The 25,204-nt window shown below is 64.3% G+C and overlaps 3 protein-coding genes across 18 annotated transcripts; all 3 read left to right on the forward strand.

Annotated features, from left to right (window-relative positions):
• The first annotated feature begins 2,795 nt into the window (after positions 1–2,795).
• Positions 2,796–8,401, forward strand: MAFG (MAF bZIP transcription factor G). Of its 9 annotated transcripts, none has more exons than XM_021066420.2 (3): positions 2,796–2,997; positions 6,967–7,030; positions 7,125–8,401. In XM_021066420.2, exons 2-3 carry the CDS (start codon positions 6,995–6,997, stop codon positions 7,575–7,577), a joined length of 489 nt encoding a protein of 162 aa, XP_020922079.1. In that variant the 5' UTR covers positions 2,796–2,997; positions 6,967–6,994; the 3' UTR covers positions 7,578–8,401. The 9 variants fall into 9 exon arrangements, with proteins under 9 accessions (XP_020922079.1, XP_020922085.1, XP_020922083.1 ...); XM_021066426.2 differs by having other exon boundaries at positions 2,796–2,993; XM_021066424.2 differs by lacking the exon at positions 2,796–2,997 and adding an exon at positions 3,336–3,621.
• Positions 8,402–11,979: 3,578 nt separating this feature from the next.
• On the forward strand, positions 11,980–17,967 carry SIRT7 (sirtuin 7). 7 transcript variants are annotated; one of them, XR_014820163.1, is made up of 11 exons: positions 11,980–12,147; positions 12,218–12,355; positions 12,437–12,541; positions 14,447–14,517; positions 14,621–14,693; positions 15,217–15,315; positions 15,387–15,623; positions 15,781–15,861; positions 16,040–16,146; positions 16,603–16,688; positions 17,286–17,967. XR_014820163.1 is itself a non-coding variant. In XM_021066030.2 (10 exons), the coding sequence occupies exons 1-10, from the start codon at positions 11,995–11,997 to the stop codon at positions 16,610–16,612; spliced, it is 1,074 nt and encodes a 357-aa protein (XP_020921689.2). In that variant the 5' UTR covers positions 11,980–11,994; the 3' UTR covers positions 16,613–17,967. The 7 variants fall into 7 exon arrangements, 3 of the variants coding, with proteins under 3 accessions (XP_020921689.2, XP_084838662.1, NP_001107744.1); XR_014820165.1 differs by having other exon boundaries at positions 15,413–15,623; XR_014820164.1 differs by lacking the exon at positions 16,603–16,688 and having other exon boundaries at positions 15,413–15,623.
• A 356-nt stretch (positions 17,968–18,323) lies between these two features.
• On the forward strand, positions 18,324–24,904 carry PCYT2 (phosphate cytidylyltransferase 2, ethanolamine). 2 transcript variants are annotated; one of them, XM_021066428.2, is made up of 14 exons: positions 18,324–18,475; positions 20,308–20,396; positions 20,877–21,038; positions 21,171–21,237; positions 21,924–22,008; positions 22,156–22,200; positions 22,418–22,471; positions 22,869–23,007; positions 23,150–23,232; positions 23,412–23,489; positions 23,579–23,644; positions 23,775–23,840; positions 24,021–24,109; positions 24,209–24,904. In XM_021066428.2, the coding sequence occupies exons 1-14, from the start codon at positions 18,387–18,389 to the stop codon at positions 24,318–24,320; spliced, it is 1,224 nt and encodes a 407-aa protein (XP_020922087.1). In that variant the 5' UTR covers positions 18,324–18,386; the 3' UTR covers positions 24,321–24,904. The 2 variants fall into 2 exon arrangements, with proteins under 2 accessions (XP_020922087.1, XP_020922088.1); XM_021066429.2 differs by lacking the exon at positions 22,418–22,471.
• Positions 24,905–25,204: the final 300 nt, after the last annotated feature.

The following is a 25,204-nucleotide window of genomic DNA, read 5'->3' on the forward strand; positions in this document are numbered from 1 at the left end:
CACTGCAGGGTCTCAATTCCACTTCCTCCCCTGGGCCCCTCAGGGCCCAGGCTCAGTGCCTGTAGGCGGAGGAGCACTCAGGGGACAGGGACGCAGCCTTCCAGGCCTAAGGGAGAAAGGAAACACGGGATGGCAAAAGTCACAGCAGAGTAAGCAAGGGGCCAGACCGCATCACTCGTTCCTGCAGGGTGGTCTCCAGAGGCCCCCATGGTTGTCAGTTCTGCCACCTGCCACGCCCTGGACCTGTGCCAGGTGGGGCTGAGGCTGGAGTGAACCCTGCTGCCCCGGCCCCATGGGCCCGGTGACCCTGGTGGAAGAGCCAGCTCCCTTGGCTTAACCCAACTGCCACTCCAGTTTCCCCACTGGAAACTGGTCCTAGGCCTCTGCCTGCCTGGCTGGGGCCCTAGCCCCACCCTTCTCTGCTATTCCGCTCCTGTTCAGGCTGTCCCCCTGTCCTGCAGCCCCATGCAAGCTGGGCTCGGGCTCCAGAACAAATGGGTCGGTGACTCCCAGCAGTATCTTCCCCAGGAAGCGGGGCAGGATGGGGGGAGACGGCTTCCCAAGAACATGAGCCTCTCAGGCAGAAGAAGCAGAGTCACTGATGCTTTAAAAATCAGCCTTTTGGGAGTTCCCATTGTGACTCAGTGGTTAACGAATCCGACTAGGAACCATGAGGTTGCGGGGATTCGATCCCTGGCCTTGCTCCGTGGGTTAAGGATCTGGCGTTGCTGTGAGCTGTGGTGTAGGTTGCGGACTCGGCTCAGATCTCATGTTGCTGTGGCTGTGGCGTAGGCTGGTGGCTGTAGCTCCCATTAGACCCCTAGCCTGGGAACCTCCACATGCTGTGGGTGCGGCCCTAGAAAAGGCAAAAACACAAAAAAAACACACACACACAAAAAAAATCCAGCTTTTGGAGTTCTCGCTGTCACTCAGTGGGTTAAGTACCCAACATAGTCTCCATGAGAATTTGGGTTCAATCCCTGTCCTCGCCCAGTGGATCAGGATCTGGCATGGCTGCAGGCTTTGGCGTAGGTCGCAGATGTGGCTTGGATCCTGCGTTGCTGTGGCTGTGGTGTAGGCCAGCAGCTGCAGCTTGGATTCAACGCCTAGCCTGGGAACCTCCATATGCCGCAGGTGTGGTCCTATCTTAAAAAAGTTGGCCTCTTGGTCACCTCCCGCCCATAAATGGCAGCCAACTCCAGCCTGGGAGGATGGAGGAGTCTGGCACCGGGGTGATAAGTTATTGGTGAGCATCCACCAGCCCCAGCGCCAGTCACCTGGGCATCAGGGTTTCACGATGTCACGAGTCCCTGCTCAAGTACGGTGGGAGGAGGTTAACAGATGGAAACTGCCATAGCCCCATGTTGCCCGCCAAAGCCCTGCTGCATGGACTGTGTGCTCATAGCAGGACAGTTCAGATGCCATGTGCCTGCCGAGTGGGGCCAGGAGAAGGAGCTGGCAGCTGGTGATGACACCAGAGGAGACCGAGCCAAAAGGAACTCTTTCTTGCCCTCAGGGGCAAGTCTTTGTGGTTTAGTACCTCGAATTGAGGGCCTGACAAGTCAGGCCCTATACTCTGAGACTGGCTCCGTGCTGGAGGACACACCCTGTCCTCAAGAGCCCAGATGATAAGACCACTACATGCAGCCCTGCCAAGCAAAAGGTGACAGAGTGCTTTGGGATTCAGAGGGAAGCTACTGGAGTCTGGCAGGGAGGGTTTCTGACACCTTGATGCTCCAAGGCTCTAGGGGCCACCTGGGTGGCCTTTGTCGTTCCTTCAGTGGCACTGAATTCCCATAAGGATCCTGCCCTCGTCCCTGGCTCCTCCCTCTTTCAGCTCATCTGATCTCACTGACCTGTCTGGTGGGGGGGGGGGGGGCGCGACCCTTCCTGACCTCACACCTGAGAAGAGACGTCCAGAATCTGGAAGTAGAATTGGGTCCCTTCAGTTTCCCTTCTTCCTTTCCAGACCTCTTTCTCTGGGGATTTTGAACAGCAGTGAGAAGTCCTTACAGAAAGTGTAGAAACTTTCTGTAAGGGTCCATGGGTCCATGGACGGGGACCTAAGCTCGGGGCAGACGCTGGTGAAACAGAAAGGAAAGGCGCACCCCCTACATCAACTATGAATTCAACAGATGCTTACTGATGCCCACATTCACCGCACCCACTCTGAGCCAGACGGGTTCTAGGAGCCGCCTGAGCCCGGTCCCTCATGTGAGGTCTCGGGATGCTGGGTGAAGACAGACCACACTACTCAGAAGCCTTGGAGGCGGCCTTGAGCTTCGGACAAACCCTTCGCCTCCCTGAGCCTGTGGGTCTCCTGTGAACCAGACAGCTGTTACTGGCAAGGCTGAGGCCCGCTCCGCAATTACGGAGGCAAGGCATGCAGAGCCTGCCGGGGAGTAACAGAAACACCATGAGGACCTTCTCCATAATGCGTACGGACCTCGGATCCGCAACAGAAAACCGGACACGTGGCCTTTGCAACGTCTGCGCACAAGCCTCAGGAGAGCTTCAGAGGACCACGAGGCCCCGCCTCAAAGGGGGCGTGGCCGGACAGGGAGCGCGCGCCCGGGCCAGTCCCGCGAGACCTCACCCATCGGGCGCGGCGCGCGTTGCCAGGGCGACGGCGCCCGGCGCGCAGGCGCAGTGCCGGCGCGCTCTGCCGCCCGCCGCCGCCGCCGCCGTCGCCGCGCCTTCCCCTTTAAGCCCCAGCCGGTCGCGTCGCCGCTTCATGAATGGAGCCCACGTGACCAAACATCATGTGACGTCTGAGGAGCGGCGGCGGCGGCGGCGGCGGCGGCGGCGGCGGCGGCGGCGGATCCCGAGCCCCGAGCCTGGTCCGGCCCGGCCTTCCAAGCGCGCTCGGACCGGCCCGCGCAGGCGGCGAGCCCCTACCCCGGGCCCGGAGCCCCCGCGCGGCCCACTCCCGCGCGGCCTCGGAGTGCCCGCCCCGCCCCGCCCCAGCCTCGGCCCGCCGGGCCCGCAGTGTGGTGGGTGAGTGCGGCGGCGGCCGGGCCGGGGCAGGGCGCGGGGCGGCTGGGGGCTCCGGGCCGAGGGCGGGCTTCCGCGGGGCCTCGGCTCCTTCGGGCGTCCGGGGCGGCGCGGGCCGGACGCTCCGAGCTTCGGCTCTGCCCCGCGCCCTGCTGGCGGCCCGTGCCTCGATTTCCCCACTAGTCAGAAGCGGCTTCCTGCCCTTGCGCCTGGGGTGCTCGGGTGGGCGCGGGGGTGCCCACAGGGGCGGGGCGGTGCTTGCGCGGGCTGGCTTGCTGGGCCGGGGCGTCCTGGAGGGAGGGGCGGCCGGGGTGGCGGGAGGAAAGGGTGGGGTCGATCGGGGAGCCCAGGGCTCCGCGGAAGAGCCTGGCCGTCCCAGCCTGAGCTGCTGATTCATCAGGTGTCTGTGTTAACGCCTCTCGGACGCGGGGGTCCTTGGAGGCCGGGGGGAAGGGGGCGGCACGTGGGGGGTGGCTAGGAAGACCCTCCCCGCGCCGACTTCGCTCTGTCACACTCGTGCCAGAGCCCAGAGGGAGACTTGCTGAGTCATCAGCATGAGGTCACTCGATGCTTGTCCTGATGCCTGGGGGGATTTGAGCGAGGGGCTCGAGAGGCTGGAAGCGAGAGGTGAGAGCTAAACCAGGGAGTGGGAAGGGGCTAGGCCCCAGGCTGGGGTGCCTGCTTAAGTTCGGGCTGATGTGCGTGTTGAAGGTTTGGGGGGTGAGGAGTAAATGGAGGGACCGCTATTCTTATTATTCTGGGGTAGAGGGTGAAGACCCTGGTCCGTCCATCCCCTCCCCGGCAGGCTTTTCTCAGGCTGCTGGTCCCTGACCCGCGTCTGGGACAGTTCCCCAAACTGGGAAATAGTTCTCTGAGTGAGAAGAGGGAGGAGCTTAGGGGGGCTGTGCTTGCGGGCTGGGAAGCCGGCTTTCCTTATGACTGGTCTGGTTGGCCAGGCTGGGCAGCCTCTGGGCGGGGAAGATGGGGAGACAGTGGGAGAAAGAGGGGTGCCTGTACCCGGTTTCTGGGTAACAGTGGACAGGGCAGGGGGCATGTAGGTGCAGCTCTACCAGGAAATTGCCAATGAGAGGAAGCAGCAGGACTTAGACTTCAGGGGAGCTTGGTGTCTGGTGAGCAGGCCCTGCCTCTCTTCACAGCCCGCCGTGGGGTCTGGCTCGAGGCTGTGGGTGGCGGTAGCTTGGAGGGCACCCACCTTCAGGGCACTGGACTGGGGTGGACGGCATGGGCTGAAGAATCTCAGTCACCCCGGATTGTTCTGGTTGGGCTCAGGGTTGTGCAGCTTAACAAAGAAGGTGGTCCTGACGGGGTGGTGGTGGGGACTCCTGGGGAGGGAACTCCAGCCTGAGGGTCGTGTGGCCTGAGCCACCTTCCTAAGTGAATGGGTGGTTCCTGGTCTCCAGGGGCGGGGGTGGGAGTGGGGGTCTTTCCTCTAGACCAGAGCTGATCCTTTTGCCCAGGGGTTCAAGGCTAGGTAAGGCTGACCTTGTGCTTTGTCCTCAGGCATTACTTCCGCTCCCCTTCACCCCAGCCCTGGGCATACAGATGCCAGCTGATCTTTTTTTTTTTTTTTTTCCTGGCCACAGCATGCAGTGGCTTGAAGTGGGATCTCAATTCCCAGAAAAGGGATGGAACCCAGGCCGCAGCAGTAAAAGTGCCGAGTGCTAAGCACCAGACCACCAGGGAACTCCCACCAGCTGATCTTTTGGCTGGAGTTTTATGAAAATGCAGATTCCTAGAGTGGTATTTCTTTAAATCTTCTCAGCTACTTGCGTTTGGTGGGAATGAAGTTTGAGACACTTTTCAGAGGGCTTCTGGGGAAATGGGTCCGAAGGGCAGGGTGAGTGTAGCGGGCTGGGGGGGGTGCCAGGATGACCGGGGCCACGCCTGCCGGGGAGGTTTGGCCACTGCGGTTTGTAGGACAGGAGAAGCAGGAGCGAGCTGGCCTCCTGCCCAGTGTCCATGCCCTGGAGTTTGAGCCCAGGGGAGGGGGAGGGGGCCCTCTCTCCTTCCTGGCTGGCTCTCAGCTTGAGTGGCTAGGCCTGGGTACCTTGGTGGGTATGCACTCTGGGGACCACCCCTGCCTCCTCCCCGAAGTGGGCTCAGCCTCTGGGGGAGCAGAGGCAGGAGGAGGGCTGCAGGGAGGCAGCGTCTCCTTGAAACGGCCTCGGGGATCCCCTTCCTCCGGCTTCTAGAGGTGCCCTGAGACCTCGGTCCCAACCCAGGCCCACAGGGTGTCTCGTCCTGGAACTGTGAGGCCCCAGGTAGCGGAGACCAGGCCAGGAGGCCGGAAGGCAGGCCTCGCCGAGACCCCCTCCCCCAGCCGAGCGCGCACACCTTTGATTAGGAGGCGATTGGCTGCACTTGTGCTGAGTTCAGGGCTTCTGCGCCGGGAAATCTGTCGAGGAGGCACTTTTCGGCTCCCAGCCGCCACGCTCGGCACTTTTCTGGGTGATTCTTCAGGAAGTCACCGTGGGCTCAGCATTCAAGTCTGGAGGGAAGGGGGTGGATGAGAAAAGCTGGTGCCGAGGCTTTTCCTTCGGGCTGACAGTCGTAGGGCCAGTGCGGTGACCTGGTACCGGGGCCGGAGGCTGGGGGTGCCCCTCTGACTGTGTCTTGCGGGCCTGGCTCCCAGCGTAGGCGTGGGGACCTCTGGCCTCCAGCTCCTCTACCCCTGGTAGGACAGCGGGGCTGGGGCCTCTGGCCTCCCGTCTGCAGCCTCCTGGCTCAGGGCCGGGTGAGGAGCTGTCTCTACCCTGGGTGAGCGTGTGCCTCCACCTCCCAGCCCACCCTGCCGCCCCACGTTGCCTGGAGGGCTGGTGGCTTCTGCAGGAGGGCGCTGCCGTCCTTGTTTGCCCCCATTTACCTCCCTGCATCTAACCTGGAAGTCACAGAGGGAGTGGGGGGCCGAGGGGGCCGACTGAGCCGGGAATCCCAGCACTAGGTGGGTGAACAGGTTCTTGGCAGGGCTGCAGAAAGGGAGGCAGGGCGAGGGGGAAGGAGGGACCCTCCGGTTTTTGTTTCCTGCCCTGGAAGTGTGGCCCCCACATAGGGAGCCGAGAACCGTCGGGCCAGAGGGGGCTGTGCAGGCCCCTGGGGCCGATTGTGGGCACTTGTGAAAGACCTGGGATGGGGTGGGGCAGGGCCGCAAAAGCTTGCAACCCAAAGCCACCGGATGGTTACTCCATCAGCAACAGAGGTGGACCGAGGGCGGAGGGCCTGGGGCAGGGCTCCTCTGGCTGGAGGCTCTGCCGCCTGGAGGGTTGGGAACTCCCACCAGTGCTGGAGCAGAGTCGGGTGGGTTGGCCAACCCCATTTGCTGCTCTTCCGTGTGAGCCCTCTGGGAGCCTCCGTCTGCCCTGCAGGGCTGTGTCCCAGGGCGGCTCAGGGGCAGCGGAGGCCGGAGGTGTAACCCTGGAGTACACACGCGCAGCGTTGCTGGCCTCGGCCCTTAGCTGCTGCTGGCCAGGCTGGCCTTCGCGGCCCCAGCAGCTGGCTGCTGCCAGGCCCCTGGGGCTGCGTTGGCTGGCGGCCTGGGGAGTGCCAGGCCGGTGAGAGAGCGCGGGAGCGATGTGCTGAGTCAGCATGACTCGCCAGGAACAGCCGTGCTCTGGGGCGCACTGGGGTTATTTTTAAAGCTCCCGGCTTCCTTCTAGGCTGGCCCCTCCCGCATCCTCCTAATCTCTCCCCTGGCCCCCTGGCCCCTTTTCTCGCCTCTGCCTCCCTGACAGCCTTCAGTTCCCCTTCCCCCTCGGACCCTCCTGGCCTCCCACCTGGTTCCTGGGGGCAGGGTGGACAGGGAGCAGCCCGAGCCAAGGCTGAAGGGCGGTTCTCGGGGCCAGGTACCCAGGGCAGGAGCAGGCAAGGGGCGAGGCTGAGGGCTGGGCGGGCAGAGGCGGCCGGGGAGGGCACGGGTGGTCTCCGGGGTCCTGACCTCTGCTCCCTGTCTCGCAGAGTGCCTGCTTGCTGCGCCCCCCGGGTTATGACGACCCCCAATAAAGGAAACAAAGCCTTGAAGGTGAGCAGGGAGGTTGGGCCGCTCTCGGGCTGGGGTGGCACCGGGCGGGCGGCCTCCATCTGGCCTGTGACCTCGCCCGCTGTGCCCTCCCCAGGTGAAGCGGGAGCCAGGCGAGAATGGCACCAGCCTGACGGACGAGGAGCTGGTGACCATGTCCGTGCGGGAGCTGAACCAGCACCTGCGGGGCCTGTCCAAGGAGGAGATCATCCAGCTGAAGCAGCGCCGGCGCACGCTCAAGAACCGCGGCTACGCCGCCAGCTGCCGCGTGAAGCGGGTGACCCAGAAGGAGGAGCTGGAGAAGCAGAAGGCGGAGCTGCAGCAGGAGGTGGAGAAGCTGGCCTCCGAGAACGCCAGCATGAAGCTGGAGCTCGACGCCCTGCGCTCCAAGTACGAGGCCCTGCAGAACTTCGCCAGGACGGTGGCCCGAAGCCCCGTGGCACCGGCGCGGGGCCCCCTTGCTGCCAGCTTGGGGCCCCTCGTCCCCGGCAAGGTGGCCGCCACCAGCGTCATCACAATAGTCAAGTCCAAGACGGACGCCCGGTCGTAGGGACGTGCTCAGCCCGGCGGGTCTGCAAGGGGCCAGTAGGCGCGTGGCAGATTCGGCAGCCCCGTCCCCTTCCTCCTCCCCCGCTCCCTCCTCTTGGCCCTCCGCCTCCTCCCTTCTCTCCTCCCTTCCCTGCAAAGCACAACCTGCAGCCCAGGGGCGCCGGGCTGAGCCCCTTTGATCTCGTCGTTGTCATCGTGTGTTTTGTACGTTGGGATTGGTCAGTTCGGCGGTGACGTGGGCGGCCCCGCCCCCTCGGTACCTCGGGCAGGTGGGCTCGGCGTCCAGAGAGGGCCTGGGGGCCTGGACGGAGCGAAAGATGGAGCCAGTGCTCTGGGGCAAGTGTGGCCCCGAGCGGGGAGGGCTTCAGGGCAGGAGGGGCTGCTCTCCATTACAGAGGGGGCCCCCGGGGGCCCCGACGGCGCGGGGCAGGCAGGGCGGGTCCCTCTCAGCCCGGCCATTGCCGGCGCTGGGGGGGCCTGGGGCGTCGTGTGGCTGCGGGCCAGGGGCCTTGGGCTCCTGCCTGAGGCGTTGCACTGAACAAGACCAAATCACTGGTTGTGAGCGTCCGTGAAGGGTGTGTCCAGTGTCCTGCAGTGGGTCCCCTGTCACTGTTTACATGACCTATTTGTGTGGTTACATAGCCCTTTATTTAAGAGAGAGAAGTTCCTTTTACGAAGTTATTAAATTATATGTTTAAAAGCTACAGAAGAAAAAAAGCTGCAGAGTATTTATAAAATTGTCTTTTTAAAAAAAAAAAAAAATCAAGCCAGAACGTTTGACCATAGGCACGGAAAAGGGAAGAAAGCATAATAGAAACTTTGCTAGTTTAGAAAAAAGAGAAAAAAAATCAACAAAAAAAAGTCCCTTTCTTGTAAACTTACGGACAAGTCTTTGTGGCTGTTGGAGTTTAGTTTTTATATACACAGAGTTATCAGACGTTATTTATAAAACTTAGTTTAAAAAAAAAAAAAAAAAAGAGCCGAGCCGCGAGCGACCCGAAGGCGCGTCCTCACACGTCCTCTTTGCTGTCTCTCTTGCAATTGTACCGAAAGTGACTTACTCCTCTGCCCTTCCTGCTTCCGTCTCTGCCGGTGCCGTGGTGTCGTGCGTGCCTGGTGCGGTCTTGTGCAGCGTCACGTGCTGGTGCTTCTGGTGACCTTTGACCTGTGGGTGTCCCTTCTTGTGTCTCTTCTCCCGTGTTCGTTTTTTGGATTGGGTTGTGGTTTGGCTTCCGCTGGCTTGTCAGGCTCGGGCTGGGGTGCCGGCTTGCGCCTGCCGCACGGAGCGTGGGGTCCGGGCCCGGCCTCTTCTGCTTTGGCGCCCACCCCAAGCCCCAGGGGGGTCAGGTGCGGGGGCTCTGCCACCCCCACCCCACCCCCACCCCCCGGCTGACCCTTGGCTTCGCGTGTGTGTCTTGGGCTTGGGCTGATCCAGCGGCAGGGGAGTTGAAACTGGGGGCCGTCCGGGCCTCCCCCCTGCCCCCCGCCGCTGCTTCCTTGCTCACCGCCTCTGGCCCTGGGTGGAGGCTTTGCGGGGATCAGGGAGTCACTGTGCGTGTCGGCGGAGTCAGGGCCAAGCGTGTCTTCCTTCTGGCCTCCGTTCGGCCTGTTCAGGCTCCAGCCGCTGACCCAAGGTGTGTTCCTGTGGGTTTCATGTGAGCCTCAGCAGGGGAACCCCAGGGGCCCCTGCCGTCTCTTCCCAGAGCTGTTCCCATGCTGCGGGGCGGTGCTTTCCAGGCAGAACCAGGTGGTTTGGGGGCCCACCTGGGGCAGCCCCTTCTCCTTGCCTGAGGGCCTGGGGGTCCCCACTAGTGCCAGACAAGGGCTCCGGTCTCCAGGGCCAGGTCCTGTCCCTCTCCCCGAGAACATGCCGGCAGCTCTCGGCTTTGGGCCTTCTTCCACCTCTTTGGGATCTGTGTCTTCCAGGCACCCGCCGCTTGGCTTTGGAGGTGCTTCTCCGGGCTGATCCTGCCTCCCCATCCTGGCTCCACGGCGAGGCAGCCAGGCTCCCAGACGTGGTTCGGGCAGCCACTCGTAGGCACGTGATGGGGCCGCTGGCGGTGCGGCGTCTGCCCCCAAGAGGCTGCTGCCCTGGCTCTGGCCACGTGGGGCTTGGCCACTCCTTGGGGTCACTGGTTGGCTTGTCTGGGGGCTCTGAACCCCTGAAAAAGCACAGCAGCGGGCTGGTGGAAAGACAAACCATGCAGCCTGGAAGGGCTTAACCTCGTGGACAGCAGACTCTTCGTCCCAGAGTTTGACCCAGTGCGCCCGTGGGACAGGAGGAAGGATGTGCTCGCAGCTTGTGGCGTCTGGACGGGCTGCTCTTGGCCCTGGACACGCTGTACCCAGGTTGGCCTGCAATGGAGGTTTTGGTTGTTGACCCTGAATCACTTAGTGGCTTCCTTGGCCTCCCTGCAGTCTGGCTTCGTCTACTGAGGGCCTGGGCAAGAGTGGTTCATGTTGGTTGTAGCAGCAACCAACTGGAATCACGTTGTAAGAATCCCTAAAGCGAGGCCAGGCTATGCCCTGTGCTGGACGGGGCAGGCGGGGCGGGGAGAGGCTTTCCCTTGCCGAGTGTGGGCCTCACCCATGTCCTGCCTGCGCGGTGGTCGTCCATCTCTGTGCACCCCTGCTGGGCTCTAGACCTGGAGAGAGGAGGGTTGGGGCGTGGGCGTAGGTGGACCAGAAATCGCACATCCTTGGTTTGGTTCACAGAAGCTTCTGGAGTTAGGGAGGCTCTGCTTCCTTTGGAGGTTTTGGAATTTGGAGCAACTGTTTCTTGGGTCTCGGGGAGCATCCTGCCTCCACCAAGCCAGCCTCGGGGCCGCTCGGCCCCTTCTCTCCCTGCCCTTGGTTCTTGACAGTAGATCCTCTGTCTGTGTGTGACTGGTCGGTGTCTTTCTGGTTCTCGTTAATTCAGTTTTCCTACTGTAAGCGTGTTGTGTTCTCTTTCTCTCCTCGACTTTTTGACGCAGCGATTGAGGGCTTTGGCCGAGGCCGAGTCTCCCCACCTTGTCCGCTAAGTGAGCTGTATCGTGCACCTTCCTTCACGCCTTTTGCCCTCGCCCGGCTCCTTCCTTCTCCCGACATGGACACTCAGACTTGCAAGGAGAACCCTTGGGGAACAGGTCCTCTCCTGTCCCCAGCGTGGCCCCAGGGAGCCCACCCCATGGCCCCTGGCTGCTGCTCCAGGCGGCGTGGCGTTTATGCGGGCAAGAAGCTGCAGCTGCTCCTCGGCTGTGTGGCGGGCTGGTTGCTGCTGTGTGCGGGTCTCTCCGGAGGCTTTTCTACTCTTGGTCTGTGCCTCAGGTCTGGGCACAACCCTGACCGTCAGCAGCGGCCTTGATAGTTGGTGCCCAGGCCCATGGCTCTGATCAGCTGCAGCGTGCTTTGGGACAGGTGGACAAACTCCACGCAGTCCCTGCCGCCTCCCCCCTCTGGGGTCGAGAGTTGGCCAAAGCTCCAGTCCACAGCTGGAAGCCACAGCCTGCAGCACTGTTTCCGCTCTGGGATCTTGTAAGTTACTTTTTTAGGCTGTGGTTTGGTGAAAGGAACCAACCCATTAACGATTTTTTTCCCCAGAAGCCACCGAATAATTCTTTTTGGCGCGTTTTCACCTTCCTCTTGGCTGTCTGGTTTTGGAGCAGATGGGAAGAGGCAGGGGTGTGCCCTGGAGACGGATGGCCTGCCCTGCTCTGGCCTGTGTGTCCTGAGCGTGTGCTCTACCTGTTGGGTCAGTTGCATATGTTTCCACCCCACCCTGGGGCAGCAGCCTTGGCGGGAGTGTCCTTGGCGGGAGTCTGAGCTGGCGTGTAGGAGAGCCTGTCCGAGATGAGTTGTGAGGGAGATGCCTCTCATGGCCTCGTGTCCCAGCCCCACCCTTCTCCCCATCCCCTCAATCTGCTAGTCCCTGAAGCCTTTAACCAAACGGGAGTGGGTAAAGAAAGCCTTCTCCTGGCATCTTAGGGCGGCAGGACAAGGGCTGTCCAGTGTGTCCAGCTCTGCTGCTCTCCCGACGCAGCGAGGGTGGGCCAAGCAGAGTTGATCAGCCCCTGCCTGCTCTGCTGAAGGCTGCGGACAGGAGGGGGTGGGGGTACCCTGGGGTCTGCGGGGGGCGGGCGGGGGTTGTTGAAGATCCAGGTGAGGAGGGGCCTCGCTGGGGCACCCGGGCTGACCTGGGGCGGAGCGGCCTCGCGCCGTCCCTGCCCTGTGCAGTATTTATTGCTAAATTATTGTCCAGGAGGGGCGGCACTGGGCCGGGCCCTGGGTATTTATTGCTGTACATAGTGTATGTTTGTGATATATAAGGTTTTCTTTATTTTGTATATGATCAATAAACACCTTTTAAACAGACTGGCAGGTGCTTCCTTGGGGCGGCGCGCGGGCGGGGCGGGGGGCGGGGGCGGCGCCTCGCGCGCATGCGCCGGCGCGCGGCCCGCTGGGAGGCGGAAGCGGAAGCGCGGGTCTCCCCGGGAGCGATGGCTGCCGGGGGTCTAAGCCGGTCGGAGCGCAAGGCGGCGGAGCGGGTCCGGAGGCTGCGGGAGGAGCAGCAGCGGGAGCGCCTCCGCCAGGTACGCCGCCGCCCGCCCCGCGCCGCATCTCCGCCCCGCGCCACCCTCACCGCCTGCCCTGCGCCCGCAGGTGTCGCGCATCCTGAGGAAGGCGGCGGCCGAACGCAGCGCGGAGGAAGGCCGGCTCCTGGCCGAGAGCGAGGACCTGGTGACCGAGCTGCAGGGCCGGAGCAGGCGGCGCGAGGGCCTGAAGCGGCGGCAGGAGGAGGCGAGTCCCGGGGTGCGGGCGGGCCGACCGGGGACGCGGGCCGGCCGGGGGCCCTCACCACCGGCCTCGGCGTCTCGGCAGGTGTGCGATGACCCAGAGGAGCTGCGGAGAAAAGTCCGGGAGCTGGCCGACGCCGTCCGCAACGCCAAGCACCTGGTCGTCTACACGGGCGCGGGGATCAGCACGGTAGGGAGGCGAGGCGGGGACAGCCGCGCCCCGGGGCGGCTCCCAGTTCTCGGGAAACGCGGACCAGCGGGACGGGGGCGGTCGGAGGGCGCCCCCTTCTGGGTGTCTGACCCCAGCACCGAGCACGGTACTGCTAAGCAGCAACACGGATTCACGAAACATTCCCCTTAAAAAGCACCTCTGAGAGTCTTTCCTTCTTAGAGGAGCTTGAAAGGACTCCACTTGGAACTTCACTGAGTAGATAAACGTTCTCAAACACTTGAGCTCTGTGTTACACGCAGTTAGAAAGAGGAGAGGAAGAGGGATACATCGGGGCGTGCCAGATCAGTGCTTGCGGCGTCCTCATCGAAAGTTACGGGGTTAATTCTCCCTCCGAGGTGATGTGGGGAGAGCCAAGCCCCAAACCCTCTTCTGACTCTCCGTGCGGTGTGTGTTCTGAATGAGGAAAGGTCGGTACCGGACAAGGCAGTACCGGTCAGGTTAGGGTGCACCCTGTGAGAATGAGACATGCTTTGTTTTGCGAAGTTGTAGCGCGACGACCTGGGCGGTGGAATATGACCGGCCTTGACAGTGGGGATAGTCTGATTGCTGGCTGTAGGTTGAGTGTGACCTACAGGTGGGCCTGGCAGAGGTGAGTAACAGGGATTTTTGTCTTCAAGATGCCCAGCACTGCCAGGTGATGCTCGGAAGCCATGTTGACAGATACTTGTAATGTGGGGCTGGCCGCGCTAGGGCACTAGAATAGAAATCCCAGCGCCAGAGTTCCTGCTGTGGCGCAGTGGGTTAATGATCCGGCTTGGCTCTGTGGAGGCGCTGGTTTGAACCCCAGCCCAGCGCAGTTGCTTCAGGATTTGGCGTTGCCGAAGCTGCGGCCTGAGTCGCAGCTCTGGCTGAGGTTGAGTCCCTGGCTAGGGAACTTCCATGTGCCTCGGATGCGGTTGAAAACAAAAAGGAAAATTCAAGTATCCCCTCTGAGGTCTCAGATTGGGAGACCCATCTGGTTGGTTTTCCGTGGAAGGCAGCACTGAGTCTGGGCTTGAATGGTGGGAAAGATTTTCTAGACGCTTCAGGGGTAAGACACTGCAAACAGGGTTGACTGAAGAGGCCCAGTAACGAGGGTGTGTGAGGTACGTTACCTGCTTAGCAAACCTCTGGAGCCCTGGCACCCGTGAACTCCCATCACGAGATTCCGTAAAAGCTGTCATTTCACTTTCAAAGAACTGTAAGCAGCTGCGGAAGCCACGTGGCATTCAGGAATTGGCTCTGAGTGTTACTGTTTGAGGCTCCCCTGTTCAGGGTGAGTCGGAACCACTGGTCAGGGCAGGCATGTTCCTGAGTTTAAGCAGCAGAGAGGAGTCAGTGCTCCCCGGAAGGGGGCGCCCTCCCGGCCTGGGAGACGCCAGACGTCTTGGTCCTGGCGAAGTTTTTGTCTCCTTCTCTCGGGGCGGTTCTTTCTCACTGAATTGGAAACTTGGGGAATTCAGTCATGTTTCTGTCACCTGAAGAGGCCGGCCTGTCTTCTGAAGGCAGGACAGGAACCCCTCACAGCGTCCGGTTGTAAGGCCTTGGAGGAGGTGCGTTCCGCCTAGGGCCTCACCATTTGCTGAGCACTGGCTGGGCCTGGAGTACACAACACCCAGATGAGCCTGACCAGTCCTGCTCCATGCTAGCGAGGCTCTCTGGATCCCAGAAGGATGAGCCGGACTGGTTGGGTGCAGGGGTCCAGGCAGAGGGAAGGAGTCGTGGGGGGTGCTCCCTCTGGGCGACCAGTTAGACTGGGAAACGCCGAGCCCCTGGAGTGAATGGAGGCCAGTCCCGGGACGTGCTGGGGAAGATTCTTGGGGATTCTGCCAGCGCCTACAGTGATGCCCCTTCACTGGGCCTGTCTTCTTTCCGGACGTGCAGGCGGCCTCTATCCCAGACTACCGGGGCCCTAACGGAGTGTGGACGCTGCTTCAGAAAGGAAGAAGCGTTAGGTAAGCAGCCTGGCGCAGCCTTCCCACCTGGTTGAGCAGGGGCAGCGTGGGCCTGCCCTGCCCTGCCCGGTCCCCTCACCTCCGCTTCCCTTCCACCCGGCAGTGCTGCCGACCTGAGTGAGGCCGAGCCGACCCTCACCCACATGAGCATCGCCCGCTTACACGAGCAGAAGCTGGTAAGAGCCCAGGGCGGCGGCGCGCTTGTGTCCGGTCGGCCCTGGGGGTCCGCCTCGGATACCGGAGGCCGAGGACGCTCAAGCCCCCCCCCCCGCCCCCGGTAGACCTCCCGTCGCCTTCAGCCCGCTTGTACCACCAAAAACAATGGCAGGGCTGTGCAACTACCTGCCCGCATGTGACAAACTCCATTTTGGCGTTTTGGAACTTTCTGGGTTCTCTTTTTGTGGGATACTTTTGATTCTCGGAGGGTTGAATCCGTGGATGTCGCAGGGCAGGTGTCGATCCTTCTGGGCCTTCAAGGCCCAGAAGCACAAGGAGGCAGGCGGGCATCGGGCTGGGCCCTGAGCCCCTTCCCGGCCAGGAGGCGGCTCCTAGTGCTTCTGAGTTGTTGCCCCGCGCCGCCCCCTGCCCCCAGGAGCCTCCTTCGTCCTGCCGGGACCAGCCTGCGGCTCCGGGTGTGCCCGGGATGCTCTGCCCCTCCGGCCGCGAGCTGACCGCGCCCTGTCTCCCCGTCCCCGGCAGGTGCAGCACGTGGTGTCTCAGAACTGCGACGGGCTCCACCTGCGGAGCGGGCTGCCCCGCGCCGCCATGTCCGAGCTCCACGGGAACATGTACATCGAAGTGAGCGGCCCTCTGGGACGCGGGGCCCGGGCGGGCCGGGGCTGCGGGCTCACGGTGCGCTCCTCCCTCAGGTCTGCACGGCCTGCGTCCCCAACAGGGAGTACGTGAGGGTGTTCGACGTGACGGAGCGCACGGCCCTGCACCGACACCAGACGGGCCGCGCCTGCCACACGTGCGGGGCCCAGCTCCGGGACACCATCGTGCACTTTGGGGAGAGGGGGACGCTGGGGCAGCCTCTGAACTGGGAGGCGGCCACCCAGGCTGCCAGCAGAGCGGACACCATCCTGTGTTTAGGTTCCAGCTTAAAGGTACGTCCGGGGCACCGTGGACGGGACGGGACGGGTGAGCCGGCTCGCGACGGGCTGGCTGGCGCAGCCTTTGCCCCCGGCTTCCTGTAGCCTCGTTCCCTGGTGTGTGCGTGTGGTCTGTCTGTCTGTCCGTCCGTCCGTCCGTCCGTTCCCGCAGGTTCTAAAGAAGTACCCACGCCTCTGGTGCATGGCCAAGCCCCCCAGCCGGCGGCCCAAGCTCTACATTGTCAACTTGCAGGTAACTGGCGAACCTGCAGGGCTGCCGCCCGTGCCCAGGGCCTTAGAACGGGAAAACCAGGATCCCTGGGGCTTTTATGTCCCAGTCTCGCGTGCCACGGCATTCTGGCTGAGCGGAGGCCGGCAGGCCGGCGGGAGGGAGCCCGCTGCCGTCCTCACTCACCCTCTCCTGTCCCCAGTGGACTCCGAAGGATGACTGGGCGGCCCTGAAGCTGCACGGGAAGTGTGACGACGTCATGCGGCTGCTCATGGACGAGCTGGGCCTGGAGATCCCCCCCTACAGCAGGTGAGGGGCCGCGGGCCCAGCCCCCTCCCCTGCCCCGGTGTGGACGGGCTGTCTTGTCATCTTTCGTGAGCTGAGCGTAGAGAAAGCTCTGAGGTGATGCAGATGGCGTCTCAGGCGTGACTGCAGTGTGGTGGCCTCTGCAGGGCCTGGCCTGGCATTGCTGAGGTGCCCTGGCTGGTGTGGTTGGTTTCCTGCGGGGAGAGGGCATCTGCCAGGGTGTGCCTGGATGGCCCCTTCACCTCAGGGGGCCTGGACGGGAAGGTGCCTTGAAGGGACGTGCTCTCAGCAGCTCTGCTCGTCAGGATCTGGGTGCACTTGGCTTGGGGAGCTGGCGTACTTTGGGGGAGCTTAAGCAAACTGTGCCTTAATTCAGAATTTGCGATATTTAGACGTGGTGTGTGTGTGTGTGTGTGTTGAGTAAAAAAGTTTACACTTTCTTTCTCTGTGAATTTTCAGGGTCTTATAGGGGAAATCAATTACTTCTTTTAATGAAAGGGTTCAAGAATTAAGGATCCCTTCACCTTCTGGGCCTGGCAATTCTTGTATGTTATGTTTGTGGTGTTCTGTAATGTGGGCCTATCGTGTACTGTACCTTCGTTTTTTTTTTCCACATTAACTTAGCTCATTTTCTTTATCAGTGCTTATCTGTATCTTTAGTTTATAACGTGTGCTTCTACATCTCAGTCAGACACATGATCTCTCCGCGGTGTAGTGTTTAGGCGGCGCCTCCCTAGTCAGCTTCCCTCCCATCAAGTCTTGCGGGCTGGGAAGGGGAAGAGGGTCTGGTCCACCTGCCCCTGGCCATACAAGTGACAGGTGGGGCCCAGAGTTGTCTAGAGCCGCACCCCTCGAGAGGCCGCCGCCGCCGCCGCCCCATCCCACATGTGCGCGGCCCCCTGGATCGCCGGGGAGGACTCACTTCTGCGGAGGCTGGGCTAGTCTGGGTGCTGCTGGCCTTTGAGCTCCGAGGGGACCTCGCCCCCCCTTGCAGATGTTCTGGAGCTACCGGAGGCCAAGCCCAGTCACCGTTAAGACACGGGAGGGGCGCAGGGCCACCTCAGTCAGCTTCCTCGTCCTGGGGCGGGTTGCGACCGTGAGGGGCTCCCGGGGACACGTGACCCAGCTTTCCCTTTCTGTAGGTGGCAGGACCCCATCTTCTCCCTGGCGACTCCCCTGCGTGCGGGTGAAGAAGGCAGCCACAGTCGCAAGTCTCTGTGCAGGAGCCGAGAGGAGCCTGGGCCTGAGGACAGGGGCGCGCCACGTAGCTCGGCCCCCGCCCTGGGTGGCTGGTTTGGCAGGGGCTGCACCAAGCGAACCAAAAGGAAGAAAGTGACGTGAGCTGGTGCTTGACCGGGAACAATGATGGCACTTTGCAGACAGCCGGGACTCTCGTGCAGGGGCAGGTGGCACCATGGAGGCCAGGACTGCCCCCGAGAATGCTCTGGGGATGACATTCTCACCCTGACGTGTTTAGCCCTTTGTCCCGGGGGAAGCCTCCTTGCACTGCTGCGGCTGCCGCCCGCGCGGGCCAATAGTGGAAGACCCTCGGCCCGCGCAGCCTCTTCCCGAAGAGGGGGCAGCCACGTCTTCTGTGAGAACAGAACTCGGGTTATTGCACGCCTGGCCGGCCAAGAGGAAGCACACGCTGCCTTACCTCATTCATCAGGCTAGTCTCAGGGGCCTCGACCCTATTTCTACTACTTCTTACTGAGAATGTTAAATTCAAGGAAGCCTTTTTCTGTATTGGGTATGCTGCAAAGGGATGGTTTTGAGCCTTGGCGCTCAGCAGACCTTTTTATTATTAAACATCTCCGCACTGTCTTCCCCGTGTTACCGAGTGACTGCCCTTCTGAAGCTGCCGACGCGCGCGGACGCCTGGCGGGGCTCCCGGGGAGGGGGAGCGGGTGGATGCGCCCCACGTGGTCCTGCCCCGCCCCTCCGCCGGGCGGGAGCTGAGCGACGGTGCGCGCGCGCCATTGGCCTGGCGCGGAGGGGCGGGGTCTCCAGGGACCTGGACGCACCCCTCCTGGGCGGGGGGCGGGGCCGCCGTGGGGCGCGCGCGAGGGGTGAGGGGCGGGGCTTCGCACGCGGGGCAGGGCGGCGCTCGCCATTGGTTGCGCGCGGCGGGTGAGGCCCGCGTGACGGCGCGTGCGTGCGCGCGCGGGCGGGCGGGCGGCAGCGGGTCGGGAGTCGGCAGTCGGGAGTCGGGAGCCGGCCGGGCCGAGCAACGCCGCGGGGCTATGATCCGGAACGGGCACGAGACGGCGGGAGGCGCCGAGCGGCCAGGCCCGGGGGGCAGGCGCCCCGTGCGGGTGTGGTGTGACGGCTGGTGAGTGTGGCAGGGGGCGCGGGCGGGGGCGCGGCCGCGGTGACCGCGGTGACCGCCTGCGCCAGGGCCCGAGCGGCCGACGAGCGCCGGGGCGGTGGGAGGCGGCGACTCGGCCACGGAGGACTCCTGGGCCCCAGGTCACCGCGCCCGCCGCGGGCAGCCCGGCTGCGGGTCGGTGGAAGCTTTCTCCGTATCTCTTTACGAATTCCTTTACCGGGCCGCTCCTTTTGCCACGTCTGTCGTTAAGCCGGAGAGCCAGCCAGGCGGTCCCACCTGTCTCGTGCACGGTGGTGGCGGAGGCAGCATGTTTGATCTTGATGACTTTAACCATTGCAGTGTCTGTCCTAGGAGCTCTCTTCTTCTGAAGAGCCAGGCACCCAGAGTTCTCCCTGTCCTGTTTCCAACTTAGCCAGGAAGATTCTCCTGGGCGTCTGGGTAGGAGCCGGCGCAGACGGTGTCTGATCTGTGCGAGACCCTAACGGAGCCCCCAGGCTCCTGGGGCCCGATCAGGAGGGTTACAGTGCCTAACTGTCCTCTCTTCTGACCAGCCGCACAGCCGGAGTGCTTGGAAGATAGGGTTGAGGCTGTCAGCAGCGAGGAGGAAAGTTTATCTCTGGTGATGAGTTGCCACCTCGGTTGTCTCCTCCGACGTTTACTGAACGGCGGCAGAATAAAAAAACCGTGTCTGGCTAGGCCAGGGCTTCAGGGGCCAGCACGCAGGGCTGCTGTACTCCTGGGCTTGCACCTGACTCACCTTGTGGAGGGGTGTGGCTTCATTTCCCAGGACTCTGACCTTGTGCCTGAGCAGGCCAGGCCCCTGCCCCAGCTAGTCGTGGCTGCAGGCCAGAGCGATGGGATGTGCCTGGACCCAGCACTACCCTGCAGTCTGCGCTGTGCACCCTCCTTCTGCCCAGCCCATCCAGTGGGCACAGGGCTGGCTCGGCTCCTGAATTTGGACCCCCCTCTTTTTTTAGCCTAGGACCAGAGCTCTGGGACCCCACAGGCTTGTCTGCTGGGGCCCGGTGTGCTGTGACGGGGTCAGCAGGTGCTGTTGAGTAGAATGCTTCTGTGCACCTGCTGGTCTCGGTCACCAGGAGAAGGAGCGACAGCTCCACCTATTTGAAGGCAACACGAGGCTGGGAGGAGGCGAGCGTGAGGGCCCAGCTCAGGGCCCCCAGAAAAGTGGGGCTCCCCCCCGCCCCGCAATGGCCACCTGAGTGGGGCCGTGGGTGCTGTGTGTGGTTTCAGCTGAGAGTTCACTCTTGACCTGGCCTGGCTTTGAGGATGAAAGCGCTCTAACCAAGTGACAGGGTGGTGGGTGTTGGCCCCAGGGAGCAAAGTGTCTGAGTTTCCAGAGGCCAAGGGGGAGCAGGCAGGAGTCTGAAGCCAGCGATTGTTCTTCTTCGTTGCTTGGACTTTGTTTCCTGTTGGCCACAGGGACTGTGCCCTGTCTCGGGGGATACAGAGTTCAGTCCACCCCACATCATCGTGGGTTTATCCTACAGCCTGTGACAGTTTGCGCTTGTGAGGGGAGCGCCTGAGGACAGAGCGCCGTCCCAGTGTGGGGAGCAGAGGCTGTTCTGTGAACGCACCAGCCCTGGGGCTGCCAGGCCTTGTCCCCAGGCGCAGCTGCGCTTGCTGGGTCTGGCCCTGGGCCCGGGTACCAGCCATGTGGAGAGCCGAGCACCCCCCCACCCCCGGCAAAGCCCAGGCCCAGCCAGACCCTGGGAGCACTTAGTTCCCAGTGCTGGCTTCTCTGAGCTTCCCAAGGGTGATGCATTGGAGCAAAGCCCGCACCCGAGCGCCGGTGTGACGGCCCTGCCCTCCCACAGCTATGACATGGTACATTACGGCCACTCCAACCAGCTGCGCCAGGCACGGGCCATGGGCGACCACCTCATCGTGGGTGTGCACACCGACGGTAAGCCGGCTGCCGGGTCCCCAGGAGTGCGGCTCCCCAGGCTCGCCCCAGCCCAGCCCGAGCCGGGCCTCCCAGAGCTCTCTCTCCTGTCTGGCCTCCTGTCCCCAGCGGGGGGGTGGACGGACAATCTGGGGTGCTGCCCACCTCCCACCTGTTCCCAAGGCCTTTGAGGACAGAGCGCCTGGCCGTCAGAGGGCCCCCCCCGACTCTACCTGCTGCTTTGGCTGGCTGGGCGCCATGCGGTTATGCAGCAAGCGTGTCCTGGGCGCCCGTACACTCCCGCGGAGGACAGAGCGGATGTGGTCCCTCCTCGTGGGCTCAGGGCCCTGTGAGAGGGACAGCGGCCCTCCTCGGCCCCCTGGGCGCCTGCGGGCCCCGCTCAGTGCTGGGCGGTGGCTTCCGAGGAGGGGCTGGCCAGCCTGCGGCCGGCCCTCCCGGGTCACCGCCTTGTCCCCCGCCCTCTGCCCCCTTTCTGCCTAGAGGAGATCTCCAAGCACAAGGGGCCCCCGGTGTTCACCCAGGAGGAGAGGTACAGGATGGTGCAGGCCATCAAGTGGGTGGACGAGGTGGTGCCAGCAGCCCCCTACGTCACCACGCTGGAGACGCTGGACAAGTACGGCTGCGACTTCTGCGTCCACGGCAGTGAGTGGGCGGGGCGGGGCACGTCGAGGCCCCGGGGGTTGGGCCGGCCTGGGGCGGGGGTGTGGGTGGACCCTGGTGGTCGTCCTGGCTTCAGGTGAAGATCCTTGTCCTGGTGTGCGCGCCACCCCTTAGATGACATCACGCTGACCGTGGACGGCCGGGACACCTACGAAGAGGTGAAGCAGGCCGGGAGGTACAGGTGAGCCCTCCCCGCCGCGGGCCCCCCCATGGAGAAGCTCCTTCTGCCTGGTGGGGGGCAGCGTCCGGCCGCAGCTTCCTCATGGCCGGGACAGGAGCCAGGGCGCCACGCGGCGGAGCTCCCCGTGTTGTCCACCTGCCCTGTCTGTAGGGCAGCCACTGGCCACGAGAGGCTGCGGAGCAGTACAAACGTGGGGTGTGGGGTTCCCGTCGTGGGCTCAGTGGTTAACGAACCCGACTGGCATCCATGAGGACACGGGTTCGTTCCTTGGCCTCGCTCAGTGGGCTAAGGATCTGGCGTTGCCGTGAGTTGTGGTGTAGGTCGCAGACCCAACTCGGATCCCACGTTGCTGTGGCTGTGGTGTAGGCCGGTGGCCACATCCCCCATTCGACCCCTAGCCTGGGAACCTCCAGGTGCCGCGGGTGCTGCCCTAAAAAAAAAAAAAAAAAGAAAGAAAGAAGTGGCAGCGATTGCTCTGCTCTTCTGCTCTCCTGGTCCTGGTTTTCTGTCGCTGAGAGCAGCGGGGAGATGGCCGGTCTGTGCGCAGCGTGGCGGGGGGCTGGCCTGCGATGGGCTCAGCCAGGAGCCGAGCTGCCCTCGGGCGGGGTGCGCTGGCGGTGCAGCCTTGTGCGTGTGTCCCAGGATAAGAGCCCTGCCCCCCCCCCCACCCCCCCCCCCGTCCCCAGAGAATGCAAGCGCACCCAGGGGGTGTCCACCACGGACCTCGTTGGCCGCATGCTGCTGGTGACCAAGGCTCATCACAGCAGCCAGGTGAGCCTCGGAGCCGGAGCGGAGTCCCTGAGGTCCCAGAGCTGGGAGGGAGCCTGCACCGGGCCCTGGCCCCGGGCTGGGCTCTGGGGTCCTGGGCCGGGGGCTGTGTCTGGAAGGCCAGGCCCCTCAGCCCCGCCTCCCGTGCAGGAGATGCCCTCGGAGTACCGGGAGTACGCGGACAGCTTCGGCAAGGTGAGTGTCGCTGCCGCCCGGGCCCCGCCCGCCGCGGCCATCCCGGAGGCCTGTCCCTCGCCCGGCTCCCTGCTGCCCGCTCTCCGGGCACTGACCGGGTCCTGAGCGCCCGTCTCACTGGCCGGCCGCTCCCAGCGGCCACTGCCTGGAGGAGCGGCAAGGACTGCCCGCGGACGGGGGTCTCTAACCAGGCGGCCTGGCTTCTCTCCCTCCGTAGCCCCCTCACCCGACACCCGCCGGGGAGACACTTTCCTCAGGAGGCTCCTCCCAGGTGACCGGACGGCGGCCTCAGGGGGCCGGGTCCCCACGGGGGCCGTGTCCTGGTGGGCCAGTTGCCAGGCCGAGGAGGTGTCGGCTGTGGTGGCTGCTGTGGCCACGGGCAAAGGGGCTGTGGGGGCCCCGCCCAACCGGCTGGCGCACGGTGTGAACCGGTCAGTGCCCACTGGCCCGCCGCAGCCCTGAGAGCTGCCTGCCTGGAATCCCCGCGGGGCGGGCGGCAGCCAGGGGCTCGCGATCCTGGCCTGTAGCCCCAGGCCTGCCCCCCTCGGCGCCACAGCCCTGGCACTTCCCAGACAGCCCGGCGGGTGCGGGCAGGCCCGGGGCAGGGGCACAGGGGAGGCGGCGCCCGCAAGGCCTCTGTCGCTGACCGGCCTGCTCTCGGCCTACAGGGCCCTGGGGGGCGGAACCCCTGGACGGGGGTGTCCCAGTTTCTGCAGACGTCCCAGAAGATCATCCAGTTTGCCTCGGGGAAAGAGCCTCAGCCCGGGGAGACGGTGGTCTACGTGGCCGGTGCCTTTGACCTGTTCCGTATCCTCCAGGACCGCGGCAGGGTCGCCCCGCCCCGGGCTCGCCTCCGCGCCTCCCCTCGTGCTGCGGGGTCTGCAGGGGCCTCCCCGGGTCTGGGGTGGGCGCCACTCCCTCGGTTACCGGCCCTTTAACACGCGCGCAGACATCGGGCACGTGGACTTCCTGGAGAAGGTGCACGGCCTGGCGGAGAGGCCCTACGTCATCGCCGGCCTGCACTTTGACCAGGTCTTGCCCGGGTGGCGGGCGGCCTGGCGGCCCCGGAGGGGCTCCCGGGCCCGGGGTGGGGCGGGGGCGGCTTCCCGGGGTGGTCCCAGGCTGGCAGCTGCCCGGCAGGGCACCGCTGGAGGGCGCGCCACCCCCACCCACGGGGCGGCCTGCTGACCCGCCGTGCGCTGCGGCTCTAGGAGGTCAACCGCTACAAGGGGAAGAACTACCCCATCATGAACCTGCACGAGCGGACCCTGAGCGTGCTGGCCTGCAGGGTGAGCGTGGCGGGCACGGGAGGCCGGGCTCCGCTGGCCCGCGCGGCCTGCCGGGGTCCCGGCTGACCGGTGCTCCCCCTGTTCACCAGTACGTGTCCGAAGTGGTGATCGGGGCCCCGTACTCCGTCACGGCGGAGCTCCTGGACCACTTCAAGGTGAGGGCGGGGCTCCGGGGGGGGCGGCTTCCCCGGAGGGCTCGGCCGAGCCTGCCCCCCGCCCCCCGGGAGGGCCCTCTGAGGGCCAGGGGCCGTGTGGGCGACACCGACCCCCGCTCTTGCTCTGCAGGTGGACCTGGTGTGTCACGGGAAGACGGAGATCGTGGCCGACAGGGACGGCTCGGACCCGTACGAGGTGGGTCGCGCGGAGCCCTCCCGCCAGCGTGCTTTTCGGGGCACCAGGCGGATGACAGCGGCCACCTGACGGCCTCGGGGGTTGAGGAGGGGTGGCCAGCGGGGGGTTACTCCCAGCAGAGTCTGGGGTGGGACGCTCCGGCCAGGGCAGCACGGCCTCCTCCCCACCTCCCACCCCCAGGAGCCCAAGAGAAGGGGCATCTTCTGTCAGATCAGCAGCGGGAACGACCTCACCACCGACCTCATCGTCCAGCGCATCATCAAGAACAGGTGAGGCCTGGGCGGGCCTGGCGGGGGTGGCGGGGGTGGCGGGGGCAGCTGCGGAGGCCCGGGGCCGGGATGTGCCGCTCACCCGAGCCCGGCCCCCAGGCTCGAGTACGAGGCCAGGAACCAGAAGAAAGAGGCCAAGGAGCTGGCCTTCCTGGAGGCCATGAGGCAGCAGGAGGTGCGGCCCGAGGGAGAGAGCGACTGCGACTTCTGACCAGAAGAGGGAGGCCGCGCGGGGCTGTCGGCGCGCTGGCGCTCTCCCAGCCCTGCCTCGAGAGCCCGGCTGGGCCTCTGACCAAGCTGCGGGGCCCTCCTCGACCCCCTGGCCGCGGAAGGGCTGGTCCGAGGCTGCTGCCTCCCACCCTGCCTGCGAGGTGCCCGTCCTGCTGAGCTGCACAGAGAGGGCATTCAGCAGGGTGGAGCAGCCCAGCGGGCAGGGTGAGCAGGGGGCACCTTCAACCGGAGGGGTGCCACCTGGTGTGCCAGGGAAGGCCCAGCTTCCGTTCTCCCAGCTCCACCGCTGCTCCCTGTCCTGCCCCCAGGAAGCTCCTGCAGACCCCGGATGCCCCCCACTGCCTGGCCTCTGTGGGAGCTGGCTTCAGGGAGCAGTGACCCAGGGGGCCGCCCCTTTCCTCCTCGGGGTGCCACCTCCCACGGGGCCAGCTCTGCCCCGCAGCGTGTCCCGGCACCCACACGCTGTGCCCTCTTCCTGGGCCAGCTTGGCTGCTCTCCCCACAGACTGTTCACGATTTTGTACCTGGCTAGCTGGTGTGCAGCCGAATAAACCTGCTGCTGGGACGTGCTCTGTGTCGAGCTCTCAGCCCTGCCCCTGCCACCTGCCCAGCGCCCAGCGAGGAGGAGCCAGCAGGCAGCCTGGCACCAAGGACCCCCCTCATCAGGCCGCCTTCCACGTGGCAGGCAGGCGACAAGTGAAGAAAGGGGGGCCACAACCAGTAGAGGTCCCTTGGCCCCCGGGGCCGGTCATGGGGAAGGTGGGAGTGGGCCACCTGATCGGAGAAGGAATCGGGGCCGCTCCCTGGCCAGGTCCACAGACTCTCAGTCTCATGTACCCACAGTGAGGCCCACCTGGAGCAGTGC

Source organism: Sus scrofa, chromosome 12, assembly GCF_054392235.1.
Source record: "Sus scrofa isolate SSC_HxYL_T2T_F1_AM1 chromosome 12, Sscrofa_HxYL_maternal_Yorkshire_Landrace_v2.0, whole genome shotgun sequence".
In the NCBI taxonomy this organism is placed as follows: Eukaryota; Metazoa; Chordata; class Mammalia; order Artiodactyla; family Suidae; genus Sus; species Sus scrofa.

What these genes read in the sequence shown, in the direction of transcription:
- MAFG (XM_021066420.2), top strand. Translation starts at nt 6,995, where the DNA reads ATGACGACCCCCAATAAAGGAAACAAAGCCTTGAAG. An exon ending in AAGGAAACAAAGCCTTGAAG is followed by an intron (nt 7,031 to 7,124) that starts GTGAGCAGGGAG and finishes TGCCCTCCCCAG; the next exon opens with GTGAAGCGGGAGCCAGGCGA.
- SIRT7 (NM_001114272.1), top strand. Translation starts at nt 12,055, where the DNA reads ATGGCTGCCGGGGGTCTAAGCCGGTCGGAGCGCAAGGCGGCGGAGCGG. An exon ending in TCTACATTGTCAACTTGCAG is followed by an intron (nt 15,862 to 16,039) that starts GTAACTGGCGAA and finishes TCCTGTCCCCAG; the next exon opens with TGGACTCCGAAGGATGACTG. An exon ending in GAGATCCCCCCCTACAGCAG is followed by an intron (nt 16,147 to 17,285) that starts GTGAGGGGCCGC and finishes CCCTTTCTGTAG; the next exon opens with GTGGCAGGACCCCATCTTCT.
- PCYT2 (XM_021066428.2), top strand. Translation starts at nt 18,387, where the DNA reads ATGATCCGGAACGGGCACGAGACGGCGGGAGGCGCCGAGCGGCCAGGC. An exon ending in AAGCAGGCCGGGAGGTACAG is followed by an intron (nt 21,238 to 21,923) that starts GTGAGCCCTCCC and finishes CCCCGTCCCCAG; the next exon opens with AGAATGCAAGCGCACCCAGG. An exon ending in ACGGCTCGGACCCGTACGAG is followed by an intron (nt 23,841 to 24,020) that starts GTGGGTCGCGCG and finishes TCCCACCCCCAG; the next exon opens with GAGCCCAAGAGAAGGGGCAT.